The 16,577-nt window shown below is 44.4% G+C and overlaps 1 protein-coding gene across 1 annotated transcript in view; it reads left to right on the top strand.

The window, feature by feature from the left end:
• Window positions 1-16,577, top strand: part of RYR2 (ryanodine receptor 2) — an 810,210-nt gene that overhangs the window by 349,048 nt on the left and 444,585 nt on the right. Inside the window, exon 12 of the mRNA XM_019549810.1 lies at window positions 11,184-11,340. Coding sequence (XP_019405355.1) covers window positions 11,184-11,340 — 157 coding nt within the window. The remainder of the gene's footprint in view (window positions 1-11,183; window positions 11,341-16,577) is intronic.

Below are 16,577 nucleotides of genomic sequence, written 5' to 3'. Positions count from 1 at the left end.
GGATCAGCAGGCATTGGGGGAGACCCTGTTTCCCTGATCACTACCTGGAGTGACTAGGAATAACGGTCACAAGCTGGCAGAGGGTAGATTCAGGCTAGATATCAGGAGGCGCTACTTCACAGTCAGGGCAGCTAGGATCTGGAACCAACTTCCAAGAGAAGTGGTGTTGGCTCCTACCCTGGGGGTCTTTAAGACAAGGCTAGATGAACACTTTGCTGGGGTCGTTTGACCCCAGTACCTTTTCCTGCCATGGCAGGGGGTCGGACTCGATGATCTGCTCAGGTCTCTTCCAACCCTACCGACTATGAAACTATGAGATTAAGACCCCAGACCAACAGCACAATAAGGCTATATCTGCACTGCAAATTTAACAGGCCCAGGCAGTAGAGTCCTCAAAAATGATGCACATGCCCCGTCCTGGCCTGGAAGCAGAGTGACCGTGTTTGTGCTCTGCTGAGCAGAGGAGAATTGGCTATGTTCTCTTATCAGTATTAGAACTACCTCAGGGCTTACCTCAGGGCTTTGTGAATCCATCTACAGTGATTTCAAGTGAAGGTAGGTGGTAACCTATTGGGAGGAGCATAATATGTTATGAGGCTGCTGCTGCCTGACAGATTAGATTGTGGTGAGAACTAAGAGTGAGCATAGGAACTATGATTTAGCAAATGGATAGTCACTTTGACTCATGTGCCTAAAGTTAGCACCATACCTCAGTACCTTCCTGAATCACAGCCATGGTCTAACCTTTTAATATGAGAATAGTGAGTGTGTGTGTGTGTGTGTGTGTGTGTGTGTGTGTGTGTGTGTGTGAGATTCTATAATCATTTATTGTTAGGAGCATTTTCTTTATTATGATAACTAATAAAACCAGATATTATGCTACTTTATTTTCTCCCAATATTGGACTTGTTGATAGATAAAAAACAAACAAAAACAAAAAACTAACACAAGTACTCCTTCATGTTTTTGTTTTGTTTTCAGTGTATTCAGATGTTTATAAAGATAACCTTATTCAGGTTCTTACAGCACCCAACTGCACAACACTGAGTTTGGAGTCAAGTCATTTAAATGAAAAAGAAACAAATTTATTAGAAAAAGTCTGATTCATAAAAAATAAAAAAAAATGCAAAATGAATGATGTAAAATTAGAGTGTTAGCCAGGACTTGTGCCTTATATACCCATGACAGTAATAATCAGGAATGTCCTTTAAAGTTTCACTTGGTTAAATTTTATTACAGCTTTGTGTTTGTGATAAAATTCTGAGTGACAAATAAATATTTTTAGAAACAAACAGTAGCGGCTATGGGGAAAGGTTACACTCTAATGATGCTGTTCTATGTGTGTGTGTATAATTTAATGGGGTAATGTTAAAAGACATTGACAGGACAATGGAGAAGTCTTTTTTTTCCTTTAGTTGCCTTTGCACCAAAATTGACTTTGAGAATGAGTGACACCAATACAACAAACATAGAAGAATTTTTGCCTGATTTGCTAACCTTGCTCTTATTCATGCTTCACTGTCAATGCGTGTGTCATCTGACACAAGAGCCGTGGATTATGTTAGGATTTGAAAAGCTACAGGCTTCTGTTAAGACTGTCATATATCTGCAGTTCAACAGGCAGCGTGTATACAGACTGTGGGTTTAACCTTCTGAAGATATGTGACCAAAGACAAATTGTCAGAAGAGTCTGTCATACAAGTCAGCACTGACAGGAGTAGTCTTTTGTTACAAGTAATGTTACTGTTACCAAAAACTTAAACTTCTTACAATAATGTGGATATACCATTTTGTAAGCAAAGATTTTGAGCAAAATTACAAATTATAAATCAATGAATTTCTTAAATCCCAGCACTAAGTTTTTCTATAAAATTTGTTGTGCGGAAAGATGGGTGAATGTGCATCATGGATTGGAAATAAATTTTGAAGGTTTTGAGTTTGATATGCGTTTTGCCAGTCAGTCTAAGCAATAAGTATAGACAGATACAATAATTGTATTGATCTCAAAAGGTAACAGTCAAACTTACATTTGCACATTCTTGCACTGACACAAATATAGGAAAACTGTTGTAACTTTAACCCTTTTTTAGGATTACAGTGTTTTAGCTGGCTTGCATTGCTACAGGAGCATGTAGACATAAGCATTGCATTGTTGCAGCTCATGCAGACTCCTGTATGGCAGCTTCCCTCCCCGCTTAAGTCAGTTAAATGTTGAATTTTCCATAGCATTTTAGCAAGTTTTATTACTTAGGTTACAGATCATGGTTCTGCTATTCTCTGGTCTCCAGTGTCTCACGTTGGCCAGGTTAAGAAGAAAATAAGCTAGAACAGTCTGAGTCTGCTATAAGTTAGAGCATGAGCAAGGTAATGGCCTTAACGTTGGTGCAAAACTGTTAAGCCATCTTTGCCTTTTTGGTCCACCTGCAGGACTATAGTAACTGCGAATCAGACTCTGGCTCTTTACATGATTGATTAATGGAATATCCATGTTGGTTTACAAATCTGTGTTCTGGTGTGCTTTCTGTGTTGCATAAAAATGGAGAAAGGAAGTGCATTTAGGAAATATATATGCCTTCTCTCTTCCTACCAGAACATCACAATGGAAGAGTCTAATGTCCTTATTATGTGCCACTTAAGAGAAGATAATAGCTGAGAGAGGAAAAAAAAAGTGGTATCTTTAGCTTGTTTAAAAACAAGAACTAAAAATTCAAGAAATCTTATTCCAGAAGCAAAAAATTCCAGAAATTTACTAGGCTTAGTTGCTAACCAGAACTTATATTGCTAACCAGAACTTGTAACACTTATATTTGAATAAACATGCCAAATGTGTTTTTAAGGTTTTCTCTCTTGCATACTTGCACACACATACACACAGTACACCTCGTATTTACAAAGTTGTCCTTAAACAAATAGATATTTTACTTGATGAAATAAAAACATAAAACTGTTATATCTAATCTACAGTGAAAATGACTTAGTGATACGCCTTGTGCAGGACTTAGGCTGGTGTACAAATATAATAATATAGGGCATGTACAGACATTACACTTAGATTGGTCTAAGTGAATATAGATCAATCTAAACCCATAACCATGCAGAAGTTTGGCACACACAAACTAGTCTAAAAATGGTGCAAGTGGTTTAAGATAGACCTGGTGTGAGATGCTCAATTTGGATCAATTTTTGTTAAACCAGTGCATTGAGCTCCTGTATTATTTTCCTATCAAGTTTACATCGCTGTCCTCTGGCATCCCGGACTGTTTTGCACCCCCCAAACCCTCCCTTTTAGGGAGGTGCACTAGCACTCAGCCCAGACTTGGGCACATCCCCATGGACCCTGACCCTGGCATCCTGCCATGCTGTCATGCTCAAACACAGCCGTCTTAACCCTGGCACTCACAGAGCAGCCATTTAGCTCAGTCAGTTACAGTATGGTACTAGTAACACCAAGGTCACAGATTTGATCCCTAGCTGCACCAGATAATCTCTTGAGGTTCCTTCCTGCCTTACTATGATATGATCTCAGAGGCTAGGTCCTGTGACCTGGACCCCAACATAAACACCCCCCTCTCCTAAGTGGGAGCTGGTACAGGTGGCTCACCCCTGGCTGTCCAGTTGGGGAGCTGGGGGACAGAACATTGGGACAGAGTCTGCACATAGGCAACCCTGTGACATGTGGTTCAGTCACTGCTGGCAGGTACCCAGGCCATGTACACTTAAGTTGCTATAAGGCTTTTTTGGCTCACAGCTACAGGGTCCTGAAGTACTAGGGCTGGGGCAGTGGGGGCCACTGTGCCTGGAGGCTGGCACAAGCAGGCAGATGCCCCTGGAATCTTCAGGATCAAGTGGGACATAGCCAGCTGTCTTGTTACTGGTAGGCGAAAATGGAAATTTCCAAGTTGGTGTGTGGGGTATTGCCGGTATCATAGGGGTGTCTGCTGGAAGCCCTTGGAAAATTTTAGATCACAGTGGCGGCCTGGCTAGTGAAGCCCTGGTCACTCATTGTGTGGGAGCCACACCCAGCTGGAATGAGAGGCAGAGCTAAACACTGGGATGTGTACCTACATGCACCTACCATTCCATCCATCTATCCACCCTCTTGCAGCCAGACCCTCACCCACTTGCAGACATTGGTGCCCCATGGGCACTACCACAGACCATGAAAGAACCCATCCCATCCTCCTTCACTACCCACCCCAGTCCCAATTGGGACTATAGGGATTTGATGGCTCTCATTGCCATTTGGGGAGAGGAGAGACCCATTACCAGCTCTACAAAGAACACCACAGAAGGGATGTGTTAAAGTACATTGCTCAACAGATACAAGTGTGGGCCCACAATGGGGACTGGGTACAGTGCCAGGCCAAGACAAAAAAATGGATTAAGACCCAATACAAGCGCCTGCATGATGCCAACATAAAGTCTGGGGCCAAGAGTATGCCCTTGTACAAGGAGCTGTCCCACTTCCTCACCTTGAATAGGGCTATTCTCACCCTGTTCTCATATGACACAACTGGGGGAGTGGAGGACTTGCTAGCAGGAACTTCACTACAGGAGGAGGTGCAGGAAGGCTCTGGGACAGTGGAACTACTGGGTGCTCAGGAGCAGAGCTCAAGTTTCACTGATGGCAGTGGCCCCCAAGGGCTAGCCCAATGGTGTTGGTCCCCAGATCACCACAGAACCTGGGACTGGAGTTGCAGCTGCAGCTGGACCTAAGCTCCCTTGACATCTCTGGCATTGTCTAGAGTGCAGTGTGCAGTAGCAAGGGGAAAGCTCTGATGCCGCACAAGTTGAGGCTCCTCCTGGAGTCTGAGGCTGTGGCTTCCACCTCACAGGAGTGCTTCCCTGGTCCTTGACCCCACACACCATGGACAAATATGTAGCCTTTGGGACATTATTCCCAGTACAGCTTCCATGTGTCCTCTCCCACTCCTCTGACACCTCACTGCCCCCCTTCCAGGTGTGCAGATTGCCCCCAGCCTCACAACTACTAAAACAGTGTCTGTTGCAGCATGATGCACAGCACAGATAGCCAGCCCTCCCCACACCTCTGCTCAAGACTCTGGCACTGATCTTGAATTCCATGCTCTCTGAGACAGCATGGGCCTACCCCTCTCCATGTTGCCGTTATGGGGATGCAGGCACTGGGGGAAACATGAAGCTTCTTGGAGGGAAGGTGAGGGTGTTATGGGAGCAGGTGAGCCATGCACACAGCCAATAGGTCATGTATGTAGTGGCACTATGATGCCCTGCCAGCCCAAAACCCTCTATGCAAGCATGTCTCCAGAAGGTGGTCATCAGACCCAGTACACTTGCTTTTTCCCTCCCAGCCCTCACCCAACTCCTTGGGGATCAGTGACCACTAGAGACCGTCCCCACAGTTACATTCTTTGCCCAGGCTGTCATGGCTGAGAAGTGCAGGGAGGGTGGGTCTTGCTGCATGGACAGAGGAGTGTGGGGGGATGCAGTTAGTAATGCCATGAGGCCAGGTCAGAGACAGGAGGTAACACCGGTATCTGAGAACCATTGGAGTTACAGTATAACAAGAACAAGAGAAAAAAACCCTTTCCAAACAACCCCTCTCCTTCCCTTCCTTCCTCTCAGTTCAAGATGTGATGTCTGGAATTAAACATAGGCAGGGCATATTGGCTGGTATTCCCCTCAGAATAATGGTAAAGTCATCCCTCCAGGCCCATCTGACTCTCACCAGGGAAATGCTAGGAGCAAAGTACCACTCCTGCATGGACACTGCTTAAAATGTCTCTCCTGTAAGGGGAGGGTTGGAGGGAGGGAGTGGTTGAAGAGCTCTACCAGCATTCCCTGGAGTGGTCAGTCCCTGTCCACGCTGGGGATGGTCCATGTCCCTACAGTACCCAGGTCCCCAGACCCTCAGAGGAAGCAGAATAGGTACCTTCTCCAGTTTCTGGAGAGGGACACAGCCCCACTGTCCCAGCACTACTGCGGGGCCAGCTGCACACCTGCACAACAGCTGAAAACCCCAGTTTCTGCTGTGTGGGATAGAGAGCAGCATTGTGGCTCCTGACCTTTGGGCAGGGGAGGAGGGAAAAGGGTCAAGACACAGCATAGCTACCTTGTCATTTCTGCATGAGTACCCAGGTAAGTGCTGGAGGGCTCTGTGGTGGGCCAGTAGGGGGCGCTCCTGCATTGAGCCACCCACCTCAGTGTGCCTGACCACCTTCCAGGCTCCGATTGCCTTTCTTGGGGACACCTCACATCTGGCTGATCCCCTTTCTGGAGCACATCCACTAGCCTGGAGGTTCTACTGCCACCACCCAGGGCTGGGCTTGATTCTGGCTCTGTGTGCTCTGGGAAATACAGGCCTAATAGCCCTTGAGGGTACTTGATTCACTTCAAGAACTTGGGATGCTTCCCTCAGTGAGAAGCACAAGTAGTAGTCTCCTTTAGTCAGCTGAACCAAGGGGACCCCAAGGCATAATCTAGACCCACTCCCAATAAGTCTCCCACACTAGGTACAAAAGAGAACTTTATTGGCTGCAAGGGGTAGGGTTAGAATAGGGTACAGGGTAGAGCAATATCAGAGAAATCCCATAGAGAAAACTCCCATGGCTGGGTAGACTTTGATCATGCACCTGAGTTACTGCAAGCTATATGTCTAGTTAGATCTCAGGTAGCTTACTCACATGTATCATCCAGAGTCAGGTGGAGAGTCCCTCTGGAGGCAGGCAGTTCCTTGATGATGAGTTTTGAGAGAGAGCAAGTTTCAGATGATTCAGCTCTTCTCTCTCTCTCTGAGTCTCCCTCATGGCTGCTGCCCCTTCCTCCTGGGCAGTCCTTGACTTATATAGCTCTTGTGACCTCATTTACCTGGTCCAATGGAGGCCAGCACCTGTTGGCTGTCAGCCAACCACTTTGAAACACATTACTAGTTGCTGGGCAGACTGGCAGATCCTAGCTCCCCAGGGAGCAAGCCCCTCACCCAGGTATGTGATACCAGTCACGTAGGCAGAGGGAGCAGGTTTCCCCCTTCCCTCAGGAATGTGTCCAGCTCAGGTTATCTAAAGAGATAGGGTAAGGTGTGTATCCTCTGCTGGGCCCATCCTAACAAAATTGTCACAGAGCAGAGTTTTTGGGGAGAAACAGAGGTGGTCTTCTGTTATAGGCTCTAAGACCTCCTGTCCTTATATTTCATTTTATCAGCAGAAGTTGCAACTTCAAACAAGGGCTCTATAGCTCCCCTCTCAAACTACAAAAACATTACCTGTGCAAGTGGATAGTGGATGGAGAATGCAATGCCAGCTCAAAGTCAGGGGGCCCCACAGCTGCAGAGTGCTTGAGGGTTGTCCATAGGGGGCATCAAAGAAGCAAGAAAATGCTGCAGGCCTTGATCATCATCTCTGAGTGCTGGGTATGCACAGTTGACTCCTGGCACCAGGAGCTGCAGGAGTGGCATGAGGAGAGACTCCAGATGTGAAGGGGGACATCTTCTGACTGGAGGTTACCCATACCTGGGCTGCTGAGGTGTGGGAATGGGGGCTTGAGATGGCCACCCACCATTCTGAGGAGTCAACCTGCACCTCTGCAGACCTGGCAGAGTCCAGTGCCAGGAGAGGGCATCTATGACTAGAGTCCTGGGATGCTTTGCAGCGACTTATGACACTCCTTTTTGCCACCAGTGCTGCCTCTCACAGAGAGCCCATAAGTCCCACAAGCTGGGGATGGCAGAGAGAGGCTGCTATCTAGTTCCCAACAGTATGCTGTTTCCTGCTCTAGGGAGTTTTCTGGAGTAATGGTTCCACAGGAGGGACCCCTGGGTGCCAGGTAGGGCTAACTGTCTACACTGGACCCTGACTGGGAGCTACAGGAGTGGGGCAAGGGAGCTGGTGAACTGTGGTCAGGGGAAGCAGAAAGGTACCTGGCATAGCCCATGGTGTTGGGTGAGGGAAGCAAGGCCAGGATGCCTGGGGCCCCAGGGCAGGGCTGTCTATGACACTGCCCTTATACCTGAGCCAATCTGAGCTCCCCCACCACAGACCCCCTAATCATGCCATGTATGTATGTCCCCCATGCAGTTCCAGGACAGTCCTAGTGGGTTGTGGGAGCCGTGGGGTGAATGTAGCTCATCAGCCTGCCAGGGAAGGGTGTTACTGGGACAGTGGCTGGCATCAGAACCCTCCTGTCTCAGTTCATCCATCTGATGTCTTTTCCACTCCCTGTGGCCCCTCTCCTTGCCTGGGACCCACTGTGGAGGAGTGCCTCAGCCATGGCAGGGATGGACAGTCTGGCATTTGGCCCTGCTGTGTGAATTAGGCCTCAGGTGTGGCTGAGGGTCTTAGAGTTGGGGTCCCTAAAGGGGGAGACCAGGCCCTACAGCCCCAGGGAGAAGGGCTGAAGATCCCATGAGGGAGCACCAGGAGTTCACAGTCTCTGCTGTGGTGATGCCTTCTGCCATACAGATGCCTCCCCATACTGGCCCCGCAGCTGCCCAAGGTCCAGGAAGAGTCAGCCAGGGCTTTGCAGACACAGACTCCCTGCCATTGTGTGGGCCTGGTGCCCCCAACATCAGTGGGGGGCTTGCTCTGGAAGACATGGGGACCATAAGCACTGCCCTCCCAGCTAGTGAAGATGTGGGTAAAGTGGCCCTGGTGTCTAACGATACCCCAGAGCACAATGAATTAGTAGGCCTTGCAGTTGATGGTGCTTTGGCACCTTGAGGCAAGCAGAAGATGGGGATGTGGTGCTGTCCATGGTCTCCACATAGTTGGGGAAGCCCATCCAGTGGAAGTTGGCAATAGGGATGTGAACCAAATCCAAAATCGAATTGAAACACAGCCATTTCAATTTCAGAGGACAGTGATTCATTTCAGTGTTTTGGATCACTGTCCTGTTTCAATTTGGCTGAATCTGTTTTGGAGATTTGGCTCTGCTGAGTCTCTTCCAACTCTGTTTCAAATGGGCTGCAAAGGAAGCTTTGTAGAGCTCTTCCCAGCCGTGCAGGACTTTTGGCCAGGGGCTGCAGGGCACCAGTAGGGAGAAAAATGGGACCAGGGGAGGGGGAGGGTCACTGCCCTTCGTGCAGGTGAGGAGACCCCTGCATGCATCTCTGATCCCTGTCATGCAGGGTCACAGGGTAGGGAAGCAGTGCAGAGTGGCGAGCAAGCCTGCTGGTCCCTGCCACGTGACTTGGCTCTGTAGGGAGTAGAGATCTGCACTGGGGTCTCCTTGCTGCTGCTGCCAGCCCTGCACTGCTCCAAGGAGACCCCGGCTGGACCTCTGCTCGCTGTGGAGCCAGGTCAAGCAGCAGGGATGCCCAAGCCCCTGGCTTTATTCCCCAGCTCTCTGATCATTTCCCCAAGTCTTCCCAGGGGGCACAGGCCCCTAACCTGTGCACAGGGTTTCAGCAGACTACTGCTGCTGCAGGCTGGGGCCAGTGGCAGCACCACAGTTTTCCTGGTGGTTGGGTTGAGTGGTAGCCTGCTGAAACCTCACAGAGAGATCAGGGTTCTGCACCCTCTGGGAAGAGCTGGGAAAAAGATTAGAGAACTGGGGGAAGAGATCAGAGAGCTGGGGAATCGAACTGGGAGCTAGAGGTCAATATCAGAGCAGTACTTTTCCTCCCTCCCGCCCCTCCTTAGTTTTTGTTTCGCTGCAAGCCCAGCTCTGAAATTCTGAAATTCTTCAAAATATTTCCGAAATGTTTTGGAGCCTTCTGATTCATTTCGGATCTGTTTTGGAATCTTCTGCTGTGGTGATGCCTTCTGCCATACAGATGCCTCCCCCCACTGGCCCCACAGCTGCCCAAGGTCCAGTTGATTCAGATTTGGTGTTTCAGGTGCCAAAATGGCCCGAAACACCTCCAAAGTGAAATGGCTGCTGACATTTTGTGCAGCTCCAGTCAGCGACCTTCTGTGGGTTGATAAGGTGGATGAAGCAGTTGGCTAGGAAATTCCAGATGGCGAGGCACACTTCCTGGATGGCCTCCATGACCATAGATGTGCCAGTGCTGAACTGCTGGTGAGATAGCAGAGACTGCTGGGGTAGTCGGCTTCACGGTGGCAATGGCCATCCACTTTTCTGGAGTGAGGGGTGGCTTCATGCTGACATCTTGGTGCATGATGTGGTGAGTCAGCTGGGCAATGATGTCCACGAAGATGGTTGTTCTCACGCAGAAGGTCTAGACCCACTGCTCGTCATCCCAGGCATCCAGAATGATCTTCTCCGAACTGTTTAAGGTGGTCTAATAAAAGATAATGAATTCACCCAAAGAACCTTGTCTGCCTCTTGATGTGGTATAGAATTTTCTTCCCGGCATCACTTAAAAAACGTAAGGTTTTAAAGTTTAAGAGGAAGCTAAAGGTAGCAGTAATGCAATGTTTAGATTCAACAGTAATTGATGACGTTGGGCTATTTCGTAGTAAAGTATTCTTCTACATAGTAATCTCTGTGCGGGACTGTCCTTTAGAAATTGTTCTGAATAGCTGAGTTTTTCACGCTTTCAGTCTGAAGCAGAAAGCTAAAACCTTTCTGTCTCTATATTTTCATAGAAAGGCCAGTGAACTGAGTTGGAATGCTTCATTTTCCTTTCTATTTCTTCTAAAATTTGAAGACTTAATGTAGGCCTTTGCTTGCTTGTTCTTTTCTGGTATTATTTTGTGAATATTGTATCTGAGGAGAATATCTACACAGACCGTACAAAACTATGCAGGGGAAAATGCTCTGGGTGGCTAGGAAAATCTAGTTCTAAGTGGATAATAAAATATTGAGGAGGAGAGTTGTTTGATATCACCTTATATTTTATAATAGCAGGTATCTCTTCTCGGGTGTTCAATGGGTTATTTATTAGATAGACTAGTTCTTGAAATCGATTTTTGAATGATTATTAGGTTATTAGTGTATGGGTTTTTTGGGATCACTAAGCTGTTGGCAGCTTCCTTTCCCAAAAGGTCTTTACACTGAAGTATGGGAAGGGGTTGTTCCTTTTGGCTGTTAGAATTCGTCTATGTGAGATAGCTAAATAGTAGCTTTTTCTGCTAATAATTGGGAAGGAAGACTGGGCATCTTTGGTAACATTAAGATGATTTTGCAGCTACGTTGAATCAATGAACTTTCAGAATGTTTAATAGTGGTCTCAGTTTTGAACATTGTATTTTGTTTAAGATTTATCCTCTGAGTTTAAGATTTCTCCTCTGAACTTGTCTTTTTAGGTGGAGTGGAAGCCACAGCAGATGGGGACAGCCATTCAGACTAAGGCATATAACAACAGGGAAGTATTTGAGCCTCCTGGATGACAAGAGTCTCCTTCTCACAGACAAAGAGAAAGCTGATGTGAAATCTACAGCATTTTGTTTTCGGTCTTCCAAGGTACAAAATAAACATTCATGTAATGGTGTTGTTTGATTTTACTTTTTATGAACAAAACTATGATACAGTAAGTAAAAAAACAGAAACTGTTTCAAGTGAAAGTGCTGTCAAATATCATTAAAAAAAATCCTTCTTAGTTTCCTGTATTGATAGGAAATGTATTGACTAATAAATCAGGAAACTCAGACTAATATGAATGCATTTTCATTTAGTATCAGTTATGTTATTTGCCTGTAATAACATTTCCTGGGTTTTGTGTACACGATGTTATTTACTTTTGAAATCTCTTCTTACCACTTTGACCATTTTCCTGTGAATACAGAAGTTATTTCATTGTTTTATCTCTAATGGATATGATTAAAAATGGTTATTCATTTTTTCTTTTTATTAAATTAGGGAATCAGTTTTGTTAAATTAGATATTTTCCTGGTGCTGTCTAATCTACAATTATGGTAGTAAGGATTATGTTTCAATCACTTTACTTTAGCATATGTTAATAATGACTTCAAATTAGGGAGATGTGCATTATTTGCATAGTGTGTGATGTGAGCAGTTTAATATAATCCACTGATAGCTGCTTTAATTTTTTAAAATTATTTCTACTAACTGAATTGTGATATCATCATAAATTTAAATAATTCAGATTTTGTTACTTATAGGATCATTGGAAAGTAGGGCTGGATTTCACAAAGTTGAGTCCAGCTCCCTACTCAAGGCAGGATCATCCCTAATTAAAACACCCCGGCCAACCATCTGTCCAGTCTGCTCTTAAAAACTTCCAGGGAGTTATTCCATAGCTTCTTTAGGTCGAGTGTTCCAGTGACTGACCAGCCTCATAGTCATAATGTTCCTCCTAATCTCCAACCTACCCTTTTCTGTTTTTAATTAAAAAACCTTCACAAATACTGTAACATTTGTATTAACATATGAATGGAGATTATCTTAGTCATTCTTTATTTTCAGCAGGCATGCAAAGTCATAAATAATCATTAATGGGCAGCTGAAGCCAGGTATATAACCTTATGGTTATAACCTTGACATCTGAGGAGAGGACCTGATATTTGTGTTGTTTTAGTGCTTAGACAGTGGGCTTTTTCCTTCCTACTTAGAAGGATATTTGGAAACAGTGCAGTGATTTAACATCAAAGAAGGAAGAAAAAAAGACTATAGAATTCAGTCCCCTTTATGCAAAATACATACTAGGGAATATGCAAAAGCTTGGTATAAATAAAAGATTTTATAGAAGATGCTAGCTACTGGGCTCTGAAAATATGCTCTTGGGGTAAAATCCTCATTTGTTTTTTCTAGTACCTTTATGCTGTGTAAGAGAACTTGAGTAGCATTAAGGATTTTGTGGTCTGATCCCCTGATCATTTCACAGTTAGAAATCCAATTTAATTCAGTGGAAGATGCATGTTTTGGAAGGCTATAGCCTAGCAAACTCATTTGCACAATAAGTAATCTCATTCAGTGATGCATTTTTGTTCTTGCTAGTTACTAATGATTTTAGCATCCATTTTATTGAAAGATCCGTTTCCTTTAGTTTTTCTATTAGTATTGAGGAAACCTCAATAATTGGGAAGAACTTTTAGTTAGGAAGAACTTTTTAGAAATTATTTGAAAGAGGAGTTAGGTTTAGAATTTTTTTAAACCGCATACTAAATACCACATTTTAATCCTTTTCTTGTTAAATGGAGTTTATTACCGCTAATACTGAAGGCTCAGTTTGTGGCCATCCTCTGTATGCCTACTCAAGGGAACAGAAAGAGCCTTACTACTTTGTACTGTTTCCTCTGAATAGGGGGATACAGGCACCTCAGCTGCCGTATTTCTTGTTAGGAGATGAAGAGGAATAGACGAACATTGTCTCTCTGGGTAATTACTTGGATGGGACATATACTGCGTGCTGCAGGTGGAAGATGTCTGGCACAGTTGATGCTTCCTTGGAGCTGTGGGGAGAATAGAATTGAGACAGTGATTCCCTTAGTTACAGGCTCCTCTGTGGTTTGCTCTAGTGATAGCACAGTGCTGTTCTGTCTGTTACTGATTGCTAGTCTGTTAACAGGTTATCAGACTCAAAATCTATACTAAGCTAGGAATTGTTAAAAATTTAGAGAGTAATGACACCATCAGCTCCTTAACATGTGGGTTGTATTTTAAGAGAGAGTATCTTTATAAAGCAAATGTATTATTTGGGGGGAGGAGGGGGTTGGCCGAACATTTGGTGCCTGCAAGTTTGGATAATTAGTTTCTTCCAGTGAAGAAACTAAATGTCACTGAAATATAGAAAATATATAGACCAGGGCAATAATGATTTTTGTGATTATATGTTTGGGTTGCTGCTTGTTTTGCATTAGACAACTACAAGGGCCTCCAAAGCTGATAGGTATTTTCAGGTTAAATCTCTTTATAACAGCATCTGCCACCCTTTCCAAACTGTGGGCTGAAACAACCTGGTTCTAGTCTGAGGCAGACTGGGGGGCTTGAATGGTATTCTGGTGGTGGAAGGCTCTTCCCAGGCCCATGCTAAGGCCAGGCATGACAGTGGGAGGACAGGAAAAAGTAGCAGTGGCACAGACCTCATGTGGGTGTGGACAAAGGTGCCCCTGCCAGAATGCTGCTAAGGGCTCTCCTCTCCTCTCCTCTCCTCTCCTCTCTGGGTCTGTAGGTTGGATATAGTGGCTTGATAGACTGGAATGGGTTGCAGTCCATATGTTGTTGATCTCTGCTCTAGAAATTGGATATACAGAAACCACACCATTGACGATAACAGTAAGAACCGCTAAAATAGAGAAAGGAGTGCAATTAGACTTGATTGACACATTGGGTTTACTTTGCCCATTTATGGGTGTTCTTTTTGGCCTACAGATATTTAAACATTTTGCTCAGACATAAGTAGTGCTAGACCTTGTGCTGGCCTTGACTCTTACAACTCTTTGTTGTATTACCTACCTGGAAAATACATGTCCAGCTTTCACGGTATATTCTGAACATGTTCAATTCAGCACATGTTTCTGAAGAGATAGCATAAGAAAGTTCAAGGCTTATAGTGGGGACCAGACCAGCAGTTTTCTTAAACATCTTCCCATAATCTAGGTTGGGTACTTATTTCTTTCTGGAAATATTTTGAAGATCTTTGAAATATGACAGAACTTGCAATACTGTCCTTCTGCCACATTTAGTAGAATTTCTGAAGCATCTTTACTTCAAATAAAACACGAGGGTTTGATTCAACTGTTAAGAGCCCTTCTCTATTATATGCTGAACAGAGTGGAGAGAAAGAAGATCGATGGGCAGATCTGCATATAACAGTGTATTGAAATAATCTATTCTTGACAAAGAATGTAAGTTTTAAAATGAGCCATACGTTATTTAACAGCTTAGACAAGTGAAAAAAATCTTAGTAGAAATTTAAATATAGATTAACAAGGAGAAGTTAGATTGGGAGATGAAACCTGACTTGATGTTAATTTTGTGTACGTCATTTTTGCTGTAGAAATGTGAAATATATCATTTGGAAGAACTTGTAGAGAGACTACCAGGTATCTTTTTGCACCTAGTTGCTGAAAATGAAACCAGTAAATTAGTTTGAAGCTCAGAACTTATTAAGACGGTGTCAATTTTTACTGTGAAATAGACTTGGCAATCAACAGACTAGTGGGCAGGAGAAAATAAATAAAACTCATTACTAATAGATATCTTTCCTCTTTAAACAAGCATGGCCATGTAGCTGCTCAGAAAGAGTTCTTTAGAAGAGTAAAGAAGCTACATGGAGTCTCTTTCCCCCTGAAAGCTCATGAAGGAATAAAAAACATGCTTTTCTTTTAGTGCTGAAAGTCTTGTTGTACTTATGCTAGTTAGTCATCTCAGAAGGAATATGCAGTGGTGGGGTAGGGTCATCACACCTACTCTCACTTGTGAGCATCATCATGGGCAGTATGTCAGGAGACTGAGTTACATATTTCCTGTGTTTGTGGCAAATACTTCTATTTACCCCACCAGCAGAGGCACATCAAGCAAGGTTTGCTCCTGGGGCAAACCCTGCAGGAGAGGAGGAGGTAGGGCGAGATGGGCACATTGATTCTGAGAATGGAGGTAAAGGTGCAAGGTACCCATGCTGGGTACTCCAAAATAGTCTGCAGTTGTGCTGCTGCCACCACCATTGCTGCCATGTGCTTTGCCTGGCCTGACGCTTGCTCTTAAAGCAGCAACAGGGTGTTCATATGCCAGCTGCTGCTGCTGCAAGAGCAACACTGTGGGACTGCTCTTGCTGCTGGGGCACAGACTCTGCAGGAGTGGGGAATGATTCCCATGTCCATCCTAAATTGAAACCTGTGGTTGGTACCTCTTCTTCCCTCCTCTAGTTATGCTGCTTCCCAGTAGATAATGCCTTTTACTGCTTCCTTTGATGCATGTAGGTACCCCATTCCTTGGTGTTTCTACTGCTTTGTTAGTTCTAAATGATCAAACCCGGGAATGGGAGAAACTCCATTTTTACCAGCTCCCCTAATCACATTGCAAACCCAGACATTTTGGTGCATTTATTTTGGAGTTCTAACTGTTTTGAAGCATGTGACTTTGATGTTTCATTTCTTTTAGAAGGGACATTATTAGCTTTCATGGTTTCAAAGTAAAGCTCTAAAATGTGATCCCAGGGCACTCCATAGACTCAGAAGATAAATTGAAAGACCTCAGTTTTATAATATTAAGTATCTTAATAGATCTTAAAACACTTGTGATTAAATTTTTTTGCAAAAGTATTTCTTTAAATACAGAATTTTTAGTTCTCCTTTGATTGCATACTTCAGTGGAATCAAAACTTCTCACCCTTGAAGTCTGCATAAAGCTGTCCATGTATAAACACAGGCGTAGCAATATAAATACATATTTTGTCAAAAGTCTGGCCTTGCGATTGTTTCTAGTCATAGAGTAAGAAGGCCCATGTACATGTGACTAAGGGCCCTTGTACATGTGAGGAAATTTCCCTTTTTAGTGGTTTAATTGCCCTTTTAAGTGATTTAATTGTGTAACAGTGTACAAGTTCAGTGGCATGTTACAATTAAGTTTGTAACAGTGTACATGTTTGGCAGTGTATTCAATTTAGATGACTTTTTAACATAGCACACTAAAACATCCATAACTGGTAGGGGAAAAAAAATTGGGGGGTGGAGTATGCGTACCTGCACGTGTCCCCCAGCAGGTAAGTCTGTGAGGGAAGTGGTGGGGGGTGGAGAAAG

The sequence above is a fragment of the Crocodylus porosus genome, unplaced genomic scaffold (genome assembly GCF_001723895.1).
Source record: "Crocodylus porosus isolate Cpor-Errol unplaced genomic scaffold, CroPor_comp1, whole genome shotgun sequence".
Taxonomy (NCBI): domain Eukaryota; kingdom Metazoa; phylum Chordata; order Crocodylia; family Crocodylidae; genus Crocodylus; species Crocodylus porosus.
This window is presented reverse-complemented; position numbering and strand designations above follow the sequence as displayed.